General features: G+C 35.7%; 1 protein-coding gene across 3 annotated transcripts in view; it reads right to left on the reverse strand.

The window, feature by feature from the left end:
* The window catches only part of SDCCAG8 (serologically defined colon cancer antigen 8), a 153254-nt gene that overhangs the window by 117206 nt on the left and 21681 nt on the right, over window positions 1-14367 (reverse strand). For all 3 annotated transcript variants that reach the window (XR_002103673.1, XM_019549779.1, XM_019549780.1), the window contains exons 4-10: window positions 12809-12922; window positions 11743-11868; window positions 11370-11510; window positions 10210-10274; window positions 8484-8672; window positions 6308-6446; window positions 1661-1813 (exon numbers count right to left, since the gene is read on the reverse strand). Coding sequence is in view for 2 of the 3 variants with exons in the window: in XM_019549779.1 (XP_019405324.1) it covers window positions 1661-1813; window positions 6308-6446; window positions 8484-8672; window positions 10210-10274; window positions 11370-11510; window positions 11743-11868; window positions 12809-12922 (927 nt within the window). In the remaining variant the exon portion in view is untranslated. The remainder of the gene's footprint in view (window positions 1-1660; window positions 1814-6307; window positions 6447-8483; window positions 8673-10209; window positions 10275-11369; window positions 11511-11742; window positions 11869-12808; window positions 12923-14367) is intronic.

The raw sequence follows: 14367 nt of genomic DNA on the forward strand, positions 1-14367 counted from the left end.
AAAGATAAATCTAATTACCAGCATAGTAATAATTTCACAGTTTTACCAAATACTGTGCAATCACAAGAGTATCATAAGAGTATCATTAGGCGGTGTTTTAATGGGTCTAAAGATCACATTATGAGACTGAAGCCCTCAGAGAAACAAAAATTAAGATGTAATTTAAGGGGTGATGACAATATACAGCAACGTATTGGTTTGAGGAACTAAACAGTGATAGTAGTGAAGAATATATTTTTATTTTTGGGTTAAAGAGATATTTATGTTGAATGAATTCATACTGCCAAAATAGATCTGCAGGCATGCAGTGACATCTGTAGTAAGTACTACTTCCTGTAGATAAACCTGTCCTTTACAATCAGTCACTTTTGATACCTCTGTGTTTCCAGTGCAATGTAAATACACCTTCAGTTCTGGCTTGGCAACTGATTTTTGATGGTTACACAAGACAGGTTTGCTGTTTATTGACTAGAGCATTGTACACTTAGTGCCTGTTCCGTGACCATATTTGCCACGCTCATATTTCCCACCATATACTGGGAAATGCACCTGTAGCACTCCCATCCTTATGCTACCCCAGTGATTCTCTAGTAATGTCAAAACTGGAACCCAAATTCCCTTCACCTTTGATTTTTAATACTCTAGCGATTACTTGTGGCCTACTTCACTGAGATTCTCTCACTACTTATCTTACTGTTCCTTCCCTACTGTACCAAACTCCTCCGTCAGGTTTCACAATTTCACTGCTGTTAGTGAGAGACTATTTTCCTCTTCACCTTCTCTCGTGTGGAAATAACTTATTATTATGGTTTATTATTCATATTCCAGCAAAACCTATGGGTGCCAACTAAGATCATGGCAGAATAAACACTAAGACTGCATCCACACAAGTGTGAATGTTTGGTTCTCCAGAGACAACTAGCAGCAGCAGACCTTGTACCACTGCTAGTCGTCTCCGCGGCTCCAGCTGGCCGGCTCTGGTTTTGAACGGTGCACGCTGTCACTGTGCGCACTGCTCTGCTTTTTTGTTTTTGTTTTTCTTTCTTTTGCCTCCAAGAGCTTATAAATGCAAATAAAAGGTGAGAAACTGAGGTTGTTTTAGTTCCATTTTTACAGATGTGCAAGGGAAAAAAAGACTCATAAGGTCATAATAGGGGTGGAAAGGTATGCAATCTTAGAATTATATACTTTAATATAAAACTGACACTGGCAGCCAAAGTTCTGGCTTTCCTAATCTTTAAGTGCTTGACTTCACAACCTTACTAATGCTCCTTGACTGCACCTGTGAATGCATGATGAGGGACCTGTTGTCTTCTTTCTAGTATTACTTTTAACTTTTGAGGCTATTTAATAAATGAAATCTGAAAATATTACACAAACTGAAGTTATATTGTAACTTATCTAGTGTATCAAGCTACCAATCACCTAATAAGTATCCAACCTATCATCCGTCCCTACTAATGGTTAAAATGATTACATAAGCTAACTATTTTCTAACACTTTGATGTGTAAATTTAATACTTGTTTACTGAAGTATTGCCTCAATAGTCTTTTCTTGAATAAAAGCCATCACTTATTGTTTCAGAGAAGCACTGGATGTTCCTAGTCTACCACCACCACCACTCTACCCCTACAATAATATAATAATAAATAGGATTACTGTTGATGCCAAATCTTCCCTTTCTTTCTTCATTTCTTCCCGCATTGCTTCTTTTTCACCATCTCGCTTATCTAGTTGGGAGGCTAGCTCCCTCCCAAGGCGATCTTTCTGTCTTTCCATCTCACTTTTCAGCTGCTCACACTGGAGTAGAGCCTAGGGAAAAATATTTTATAAAACTCAGAACATACTTTTTTTTTTTTTAATTTAAGGTAAAAACCAATCATCCTTTCAAAATGAGGAATTCACTATAACAATGATAAAGTATTCTAATGCTTTTAGAGAAATTATTTTACTTATAAAAAAGGTTTTATGGATGTACACAGATGCCTCTACATATACACCAGAATAGAAGAGCATTTATACACATGATCTGGGAGGGGATGAGGGGATCTTTAATTACAGCAGCTCCAAGAGCTACTTTTAATTAAAGCACCTGGAACATCACATATATCAATGTCCCTGCACTGAAAAATGGCAGCGAGGGCACTTTAACTGAAGCTTGTCGAACAAGCTTAGTTAAAGCACCCCACCACCATTTTTCAGTGTGGGGACGCTGATATATGTGATGCTGGAGTCTTCTGGAGCACGCTAATTGCCACACTCCAGCAGACTTGATTACTGTATGTGTATAGGTGCCCTAAGAAACTAAAACAGGGTTGACAGCCATGAGACCATGCATACATGCACAAAAATACATTTGATAGTTAAAGATGACACGCCTACAAACAACTTGGTACTCAAATGTAGTTCCTACTGTGTTCGCAGTTCCTGGAATTTGTCAGTTATTTTTTCTGTATAGATTAGCAGCTTATTTTTGACACGGGAATGTGACCTGCACTTAAAAAATCCTAGGTATCTCTCACTCAAGAAGTGCAAAGAAAAATGCCCTCCATTACCCAGCTCTTATGAACACTGAAAGCATGGTTACCTTTAATACCACATATCAGAAAAATATATTGTCAGCACTGTTATTTGCCTGAAGGATACAATATAGGGTACAAAAGGTTATATTGCCAGAGAAGGCATTTGACAAAGTAGAAGCAATTATTCTTTTCTTCTGATGTTCAGACTTTTCAAATAATGTCAAGGAGTTAGTTTATTTATTTCCAGGTTTTTGCTGGAAATACTGCTCGACTGAGTTCACCTAGAACTTTTGAGTTTAGGTTCCACCACACATAGAGGACAACAACACACCTGTATTTCTCTTGTCCAAGCTGCATTGTCCAGAGACACTGGACAAAAGGATTTTGTTAAACAAACGTGTGTACTGCGTCAGGTCAGGTACTGAGTTAAAGCCAATTGGAAAAAAATTCTCCATTTTATAATCAAGTCTCTTGACCAGTGGATAGGAATCCACAGATCAAAACTCGAATGATTTAGCTCACCTATCCCTACAGGCTCATGCAGACACTATAGCTACAGCGTAACAACTGCTGTCTGGTTTGGAGCAACAGCCCTCTCTCCCTTCGTGAAGCTGATCCAAGTGCATGTTTGTCTACATCCTAGTTCTAGTTTCACTGACATTCTGTATATTTAAGCCTCAGTATAGTCTACTTCAAAAAATTCAGAATGAAGCTTGTGTTGGACTACTTTATTTACATTTCCTAGTAATGTGGTTTTCCAAATGATACTTTGTTTGACTAAAGGAAAAAAAAAAATACAGTGCCTCGCATGATTCCTTTGTGCTGGGCTGTGTAAAACGGATGAAAGCTACACCATTTAATTCTCTCTAAAGTGGGGAAGTCTCCACAAGTCCACCCTGTGGGATGCTAGACATCTGGGGAGTAGCTCTCATCTCTAGAGAAAAGTAATCCAAGATCAAATCAGACTGTTAACATCAGTTTTTTTCTATCGAAATCTAAGCCTTGGGCAATGCTAAAATGCAAACAACAATGAACATCTGCCTTCATGTCCTCACCTTTTGACAGATACATGATTGTAACAGCAAAACAAAACACAGCACTACTCCTCATTTCAAGAAGGTATTTTTATTTGATTAACTTGCTGCTGTTTTTGCAAGGAGGATCAGTAGTTTAAACTATTACTCTTTTAGCAAGTCAATGTTTAAAATCCATCTCCCAGGTTTGCTTCAACCTGGGAAGCTTTTTATTACCAATTCCCCTATGAAGACTAAGCATTACAGGCCAAGAGGTCGCAAGCAACAGAAGCAAAAAACAGCAAGGATACATTTTTCCAAAGAATTAGCACCATGTACCCTGTTTTTCATAAACTAAATGGAACTGATAGTTAACATAATATATTTGTCCTTTAAAAGCCAAATCCTACTTGCCTTGCCTACACAAATTTTCCCTTTATATTCAATGATATGCAATTGGCCCTATGAATGGTGCACTTGGCTCTTGCTTTTCTGCATTTACTCAAGAATATACAGGATGAAGTAGTAAAATGTTTTCCCAGTGTAAGGGAAAGAGAAAAAAAAAGGGGGGGGTTGTTTGTGAATTTTTTTTTTTTTTTTATCTGAAGGGAGAGGAAGCTTGTAATATGGAGATGTAACAAAGGGCATGGGGAGTATGGACCCCCCAGCCACTAATCATTCCATATGTACCTGTGCACCTCATTATTACCAGTGAGGGCTTCCAGCAGACAACCTGCCATTCATTTACTTACATTCCTTTTACTGGATTGTCAGGAATTTATAGCACTGTTATATCTTATTAGTATTTAGGTCAGTATTGATTCGTCTTACAGAGCCTTATCAAATGAGAACATGTTTTTTATCTTAATCTATCCCTATGCTTCATATTCAGTGTAAGATGAAATTTATGGTTGGTGGACTTTTTTTTTCTTTCCAAGTCAGACAGAAAACGAAACAAAGGGAAAATTAAGAGTTATCATACAATAGGAGGTCTGAGGACAACAACCATTTAATACTCTCCTCAGCAGGAGGGATTTTTGAGGTATGTATTTCCAGAATTGTGCTTGCAAAACAGTGAACACTGCTGTTATACAAATACAGAAACCAATAATCTATTTAAAATTTTAATAACATAAAGTCAAACAATTAGGGGCCAGATCCTCTTCCCTCTATTGCTGCCTAAGTGAATTTAGACACCAAATGTGATCCTATTCCACCCTGTTTGAGTCCTGGAAAAAAACAATGCAAAAGGTGGATGGGTCTTCTTCCTGATTGCTGGTTTTGGGAACTCTGCCTTAAAGCTTAGTTTATGGCAGGTTTCAAAAGCTGGTGCATTAACATTTTTTCCAAGGACTCGAGATGGGTGGAATAGAATCACACCTAGGTGTCCAAGTCCCTACAAGGACCTACAAGGCAAAATGGAATCTACTCCTAGGTATCTTAGTCATTCACCAGTAAATTCTTCAGATGACAACTGCTAAATATTTTACAGCTAGATTTTCAAAGGTTTTTATGTACCTAAAAAGGTGGGTAGATACACAATGAGAAACCAGAAGTGCCTAATTAATTGATTTAGATGAAATTTTAAATACTTGCATACCATTGAGCCTTTAATTCCTGGTCAATTAATAGTTAATGGCAATTAAGCTAAGTGCTAATGTTAAAATCTAATTCCGCTATAGCAAAGCAACTGTTGAGACTTTTTCCTTCCCATTGTAATTTCTCTACTTTTTCCTTTGGACTTGTAATTTTAGGGAAAGATAAAATAACGTTTATAGTGTGGCATAATCACATCAACAACCAATACTCCATTAGCCAGTGGAACCTTATCCTTTATATTCTCAAATTTAGTAGTAATTCACTAATTACACAGTAGATGGCACTGTATATCAATATAATGATTTAATTTACAATAAAGTGAAGCAAGTACTTAATTAGTTTTAATATAAGCATTAGACTAGAAATTAAAATTTGCCATTATCATTTAGTGCCCAAGAGTTCACAGGCATATAGCAATTTACATCTTTAAAGCTATATGTATATTAACTATTTAATCCTTACAACACTCCTATGACGCAGTTACAGGCAATATTTTCAAAAGCAACACAGTGATGTATACATACTAGGTTATCAACTAAATATGTAACTACAGTCCTACGGCACTTAGATGCTTTTTACGATCCAACCTGATAATTTTCATTAGGCTACGAAACTGAGTTAAGTGACTTGTCTCATGGCCTATCAGTCTGAGAACATGGATTAGAACTCAAAAGTTCAAGTCCCAGCTTCAGAGCAGTAAGGATACATCTGTATGGCAAAAGGCACAGCTATTTTGAAACTCTGGCACTCTTCTAAGATATATCATGTTTAGTCTGCACAAATGAGCAACAATATAGAATGTGCACCTATACATTCAGGTGACAGGCAAAGTCAATAAGCACCTACAGAACAGCATATTAATCTGGATACAAGCTAACACATGCAGTGACAAGTTAATACTTGGTATGTTTCAGCATGCAGTTGCTTGTGCCACACAGATGTATCTTTTAAGACAAGCTTTCCACTCCTCCTTCTCTTAACAGACTTATAATGGCTATCACAAAACAGAACAGATTTAATGATCTTTCATTTCAAGTCAGTTACAAATTTAGATATGGACTAGTGTTTTACAGTCCAGCAGAATTATTTCCTTATTGGTGGAAACGAGTGTAATCAACATTTTTGATAGTTAGGAATACTGAAATCCCTAACCATGTTCTTGAAGAAAATACCTTAGTTTTTTCTAAGTTGGCTTCTTCTGCCATTTGCACAGCTTGTTTCACTTGTTCACAGGCACTAGATTCCCTTTGCTGCATCTCTCTCAGGTGCCTTCTCACTGAAACAAGTGCACCCATTAAGTCATCTCTTTCTCTGCATTAGCAAAAGAAACCATGGAAAAAGAAATATAAAACATGAATGGTCTGAAATCAGGGTTACAAGTAGAGTTAGATGAAAATCAACATTAATTTGTATTTAGTTTTAAAGATACAGTAGTGGCAGCTCAGCACATATCAGAGTCTAATGTGTTAGCTGACCTGTCTTTAAAAGTACTGAATTAAAGAAGCTGCCAGGAATAATGGCAAGGTTCATATGAGGAAAGTACCCAGGCTGATTAGCAATCAGAAAAAAGTACAAGGTCAATGTAATCTTCAGAAAAAAGGTCCAATCAAAATGGAATGCCTTTGACACAAATGATTAAGAATAGTTTCTACATTATATTTAAAGTAAAACTACACTAACTCATAGTATTTCAGATAGTTAAACACTATCTATGAACCTTTGTATTCTGCTATGAACTAGATCTGAGCTGAACTACAAGATTTCTGAATTCTGCACCACTATAGTCTCTCAGCCAAAACTTAGAAATTTAGGTTTTTATTAAAAAGTAAGCTGAATACTATGGGTCCTGAATCAATGCAGTGACTCAGATGTTCTTTTCTTTATTTTTTAATGGACCAAATTTTCACATTGATAATGTATAATTACATCAAAGAATTTGTTTTGAATGCAGCTATAGGCTTTGGCTCTTTTAGCACATGGGACAGCATGAGAAGCCTCTTGGATTATGCAATAATATCAATGAAAATCTCACATTTGCTGTACGTACTGTATATACTACATAGTAAAAAAAACCCCACCATTATTGGGTACGGAAGTTACATAATCACACTTCATAGCTTTAATGAGTTTTGGGCATATCACTCCATTTGGTTCCTTTGAAATTTTTACTCTGTTTCTTCTATGCAGTGAAATACTTAAATATCATTGACTACACTGGATTTGAGTGGGACTATTCTGAGTTACACCAGATGAGGATTTGGCTCCAAGACTTCAAAATGTCACTTCTATGTAACAGATTTAACAACACTAGGAAGAACAAGTGAGCTCAAACATCTTGTTTCAAGCTTCCCATGCTTGGAAAGTCAATAACATATTGATTTAAGTTGTGTGCATATTCACCGATTTCTTTTAAATAAAGCCAGAATAAAAATTCAAACGAGAACTTGGATTCTAATGTGCAATTTTTTCAGGGAAGAGTAGATTGCTTGGCAAATGTTCTGGCCCTAGATATAGGCAACACTTGGTTTCCCTTTCAGTACCTATCATATACCTGAGGCTGATATAAAATATCCATCTGATAAACCAGATTTACCTTCAACCATCTTACTTGCATCTCACCCACTAACTCACCTCCACTGGGACTACTTGCAATATCTCACAACTCTTGAGCAACTTCAAATTTCTGAGCACAGATATTTTTGTAATGGTTGCCTAGCTGAGATCCTGTTTGAACAAAGCAATGTTTTAAAGCGCTGGGATTATCTGTATTAATAATTATATATCAAAGGTCTTTGCACCTTAGTAAGTTGTTATTATTATTTAAATCTAAACAAATAAAACCAGCCACTTTTTTAAAACTGCACAAAACTTCTCACTTAGATTACTCTAGGTTGAGGTGAAGCAAGCAAAGTATTCTGTCCTAAACCAGTGACATGTTAAAGGTCCAAATCAGTGAAAAGAAGAATTTAAACATTTATAGAACTAAGAAAAAAACCAGACAAGAACCCAAAGAATCAAACAAAAGGGATCAAAGATGAACGTTAGAGACAACGAAAGGAAGAAGCTATATTGAAGGTGGTGGTTACCATGCTTACAAAAAACTACTGAAATGCTGTTGGAATTGAAATAAGTGACAAAACTCCCATGGGTGAAGATTTCACCCTGTATTTTTCCATTCTAAAGCAAAAATCCCAACAAAATTCTCCTACAGCACTATAACTTGACTCAAAATAATCATTTTTGTAGAACGATTATATTCTTAGGTTAGAGTTTAAGTTAAAACAAACACTGTTAATAATTTATATTTCCTCCTAAAAGTAACTGCACTTTTAATTAAAATAAACCTACTTTGTTAACCTTTCAATGGTCTGCATGTGGACATTGGAATGAGTCTGGGAAAGAACAGCTTCGTGTTGTGCACATTTCAGACAAAGACCACCAACCCGGGTTAAATTACTTGATGCAATAAGTGAATCTTGGTGCTTTAATCTTCCTTTCAGATCTTCACAATTGTTTTGCGATTCAGATAGATCTTTTCTAGAAAGGAAAAAAAATATTGTAAAGAAACAAGTGTTACCATATTCATTAAAATAATTTTACGTACCACATTCTATATTTGAGGAAAAATTTTTAAAAACTACAACAAAGGGGGCTCTTACTGATTTATATAATTTTGAACCGCTTGACACTGCATGGCAGATTCACTTTTTAATAACAAAAGTGGTATTGCAACCTCAAAACTGAACGATGCACAAAACCGAACTATACCACTCCCAGTCTTTTTTTTTGTCAAAGACAGGGAAGTTATCAGCAGACTCAGTTGAAAATCATGGTTTTCCAAAATATTGTTTTACCAAAGAATAAGGTGTTTGCTAGTATGTGGAGGAGACAGGGAATGCAGCCTATCAATGGCAAGGATACTTAAGAATCTCTCAAGATGGGGAAAATCCAGTGAATCTGTATTCTGCATTCCCCTTAAGAGTGATGTCATTACCTCCTTGCCTGCCCCGCCACCTGTGGATATGAATCAGCAGCAATATGGCATACATGTTTCACATGTTCCCTGCTACAAATTCTGCAACGTTCAGCACATTGGTCATGATACAGCAGATCAAGAAAGCTCATGCTTATGTTAAGCATAAAAATAGTCCTTTCAAAGTCAAAGCAACTATTCGCAAGCATAACTTTAAGCAAATGCTTAAGTGCTTTTCTCGATCACAGCCAAGCTACTTAGACCTTGAAAGATCAAGTGACCTAAGGGAAAAAAAACCCCTCCATTAAGCAGGTACCTGCATTCAAGCACTGGCAGAAGCTTTTAAATAATTTTACTTTTGACTTTATGATTTCTGCACTTTTGCACCTCAAGCCAGGGAACAATCAACAGTCTTAGCTGTAATTCAAAGTTCTAATTCATTGCACTAGCAGAGTTAGCTGTTCTCTGAAGGTTTCTATGGTTGTAGAATACATATTTCAATTGGCCACCACAACAATACCTCAACCCCATACAAATTAAAATATTTCTTCTCATGAAATATTTTTTAATTTCACATGTTTGTTATTTATTAAAAAAACAACATTAAAATATCTACTCTTAGCTAGTTAACATTATCTATTTAAGATATAAAGCTTGTGGTATGAGATCTCCATTGAATTAACAGAACAACTTTATTCTTTTCTTTTTTTTTCTTAAAGTAAACCAGCCTAGATTATCAAAATGAAAAGTTTTGTGCCTTTATGGAATCATCCTACATCAATCAAAAAGCCTAAAGGAATAATCTTGTTCTATATTAAATTCTATAGGTTTTTTAAAGAGCAATTTTTAAAGGAATACAAAAAAAATCTGTTTTTATTATATGTAAAGAAAGCTTTTCCATAAAAGTCTTGTAATTAGGTTGTTTTAAAATCACCTTGTAAACTACACCTCAGAAACATTTGTTTGTACATGAAAAAATAAATAACTACTACACATTTATCCAATTACTATTTTAAACTTATTTTCAAGGAGCATTCACAGCAACAGCACCACTTTTATAATTATTGACCAGTAATTAAAAAAATAATCCTTTCAATTTACCTTAGTGACTGTACTTGAGCTTCAAGTGCATCAGTCCTTTCTTGATAAAGAAGGTTTAGCTTCTCCTTTAGAAAAAGATACAGAAAAAGTTGGTGTGGCTTTTCTTTTCTTCGCATCTGTATTCTTTTAGTTCTTTATAAATAAATACAGATATTAGAAATATTCACTTATTTCCTCTGAAGATAAGCAAGTATTCAAAACAAAGTATTTGATTAAAAAAACTTTATTACCCCCCCACTTTTCTGTATGTCTATATAGAAAACAAAAATACTGTCATCATCACTATTTCTGCACAACTAGCCATACCCTCAACTGGTATAAAAAGCCACAGATCTACCTATTTTAATGTTGTTGCAACTGGCTGTGTACAGACACTTGTTTCTACAAAAAGAAATGTCTTCTGGTAGAAAAATAGCACAGAAGCTGGACTGTATAGTCAAAGTGAACAAAGATAGTCATCTTTTACATGCTATCCTATGTTGCTGGCATAAATGGGTAACAAGAAATAATTTTGCAGAATCTAAATGCCATTTAGAACTACAGAACGCATAAATACAGAGAGAGGTTACTTGACTGATCACAGCAGAGACATAACACGCTAATTAGATAACAGAACAATACCATACCACAGTTTAGTACAGGGAATGAAGAATATATTGTCAAGTTGAAGTGACAAAGTAGGTACTTTCCCATGCAGAAGAGATAATCCAGAGGCACAACACAGAACTTGCACCTTGGGGGAAAGGGATAGGATTACACTAGCTTTGCACCTTTCTGAGTCTGTCCTGTTTCAGGGACTGGAATAATCTTTAGCATGCAAGATAGTACTAGGGGGCTGCGTAAGGCATAGAAACCTGCTGCTCAGACTCTCCAGTGCTATGCACTGTAACTCCATTCCTTTCACATTTCCTCCCCCTCACATTTGTCCAGCCTCATCTCTTGCATGTTAAGTTGTCTTGTATATCACCCTTGTTCAACTGGAAAAAAATATTTATTATGGGATGAGGAGCCTCAAGGGATAGATATTGACCTCAGAGGTTAGGGGTTCAGCCAACCAAGTCTCCTCCAAGACTCTCAGGAGGTTAATCATCACAAATGTCACCAAAAGAGAGTAACACTAGAAGCCAATTCTGCTACACAGAAATTATTGGAATACCAACCAATTCTAGCTGCCATTTTTCTATTCCTGCAGTTGCTGTTGAGATTAAGACATGGTCTTTGTCATGTGATGATCGTGACTTAGCAGGCTGATGTACCCTAGAATCATCACCTCCCATAGGCCAGGACTTCTGAGTATTTGCCTGAAAAACAATGTTAAAGCTTCAATTTAATCACCATATCTTTTTATTATTGATTAAATAATAGCTAATAAATAAAGTTATTATTGTGTTCAATTAAAAAAATGCAGAAAGTTACAATTTATAGCCCAATAATAGAAGAATCTGGTTGGGCCTCTGGAATGAAGAAACTAATGTTGAGAACCAAAATCATGTAGAGTTGTCCCATATCGTTAAAAAAATGTATCAGACTTACTGAGGCATCCAGAAGTGTTTGTTCTCTCAAAGTCTGCTCCACTGTTAGAGTTTTCAATTCCTCATGGAGTTTCTCATTTTCAAGCACCACAACTTGTATCCGACCTTTCATTCCAGATAATTCCTCCTACAAAATTAAAGAATACTATTGTTTAATACTTTTCATGACTATATATTACACCAAAAGGCCTTATTGTTCATTTTTAGTCTTATTGGACATAATAAGCGTATTTTGTAATGGTCTTCAAGATAACATTGGTTGGATAATCTTTTAAGTAGAAAAAGTTATACACGTTTCATTTTTATTATTAATTAATCAATAACTAATATTAGGAAGAACTTTCTAACTCTGGGAGTGCTTAAGCACTAGAACAGATATCAGAGGTTGCAGAAACTCCATATATACAACTTCAAAGTGTATAAGCAGTGGAGATAAGAGCACTTGACTGGGATGGTTCAGGAAGGGGTACTTCTGCCTCGAGCAGGTGGTTAAACTCAATGACCTCCCAAAGAACATTCAAGCCCAATTTTTCCATTTAAATAAGCAAGAGGAAGCTTTCTTTTTTAGACATATTTAAAAATCAATAAAAGTCTCCTGATAAGGCCTATTTTAAAAGTAACACCATGTCTTGACTTATGTTAAGATTTATTACCTTCTGAACTGCATTTACTTCAGTTCTCATTGGTATAGTATTTATAATCGTAAAGCTGAGACTGGAAAGCAGCTCACACAAAACTCTTGGGGTACAGTACAAACATGCATTTGGAGCCATTTCAAAAATGGATGGGGAGCTCTGCTCTGAACCGTGCAGCAGCTGTTAGCAAATACAGACCCAATTTTAACGTTGTCTCATTGAAGATTAAAGTTAGAGCAGTTTTGCTACATTTGTATCGTTCCCAGGTTATGCATGTGCAGCTGTTATAAGTAACAGACGAACATGCGTTTTTGATCAGTAATTCCCCTTTTGAAGCAGCTCCAAATGGATGTTTGTCCATACCCTTACTGAATTGACAGTGGGATATTTCTGATATCTGGGAGTTAATGAGTGAAGGATATTTCAAAATACCTTGCAAAATTTCACTTCCGCTTCTAAGTGGTTAATGTATTGAGACTGATCAGTGATGATAGGAACAAGATCACACAGGGCAGGTGAACTCCGATCTGCAGCTTCTGAAGTTCCCTAGGGGAAATAAATTAAGAATAATAAGTATTTACTTTGCATGACCTTTCTCTTCGCAAAGAAAGATGCTTCCACTCACAGAATCCAGTTCATATTTAATATAATTTTGTGCATTTAAATAGAAAATGCAAAGGTGACACTAGTGTCAAGCAGAACAGTTACTTGATTAAAAAAGCATACCGAAAGCAGGAACGCATTGCATCTACTGGTTCATTTGCAAATGCAATTATACTACTATCCAATACAGGCCTCATTTTCTTATCTTCCACATGAAATATACATGCAAACCACATGAATTTTAATGAGAGCTGTATGAATACATCAGAAGACATGCTTCCAATATCAATTGTCAATTCTTACTGTATAAACCTGAGTACAGTATAGATACCATTGTAGAAATGTAGTGAAATTTTTATTAGATACTACCCATATTAAAGAACTTTACCCACTATAAGGAGACAGAATATTGATTCACAGAAATTTCATAAACTGGTTTGATCAAAATCAGTTAAATCTAATACTACATTCAACCAGGTTTATCTTAAACCACTTTCAGCCATTTTGAAATTGGTTTATGTACACTGAATGTTTTTCTGTTAAAGGTTTAAACCAGTTTCTGATCCCTTAAACCTGTTTGTGTGTAATGTCTGTCCCTAGCATAAATTATAGATGTATTACTAGTGACATAATTTAATTTTCCACATAAGCAGAGACTAAACAGGTCATTATATGAAAAACAGTGTATTTTCTAAGTACAGAGCACTAAGGCTTAAGTTTAAAGAATGAATTAACTGAGAATATAACCAAACCTGTTTAAATCAAGTTGCTAATTTTTTAAAAGTCACCTTAAAAAAAATTATATAGAGCCAGTATAATCTTTCTTTGATTCTGATAGCAAACTTTCTGATATTTGAGATGTTTAAAAAAGAAAAGAAAATAGACTCATAGTATGTAATAAAATCTACAACAGATTACTTCTAAAAGTATATAGGTTTACCTGCAAACCAGTCAAATTCAAGCCACTAAAAGTCAGACAACATTATACAATAATATTTTGCATCTGGAACAACAATAATTTTTTACTGACATTAACTGTCCTGCTATGCTTGAATTACTGGTTTATTTTTACTGAAAATATATTTTAGCTTAAGTATTATAGATTCATCTCAATTCTCCAGACTTAAGAATAAAACTAAGATCTATTCATTTAAAGCAGGGGTGTCAAACTTGAGGCCCCGCTGTATGTCCTGCGAGGGCAAGGGCAAGTGGGCATGGGACCTACCACTAACATCCTGGGCATGGAGACCTGTTGGTAATGCAAGCAAAGGCAGCGGATGCCACTTGTCCTATTGCCACTGTGTCCAGCATACAAGGAGTTTCATAGTTTCATAGTTTCTAGAGTCGGAAGGGACCTGAACAGATCATCTAGTCCGACCCCCTGCCAC

Source organism: Crocodylus porosus, unplaced genomic scaffold (assembly GCF_001723895.1).
Source record: "Crocodylus porosus isolate Cpor-Errol unplaced genomic scaffold, CroPor_comp1, whole genome shotgun sequence".
Taxonomy (NCBI): Eukaryota; Metazoa; Chordata; order Crocodylia; family Crocodylidae; genus Crocodylus; species Crocodylus porosus.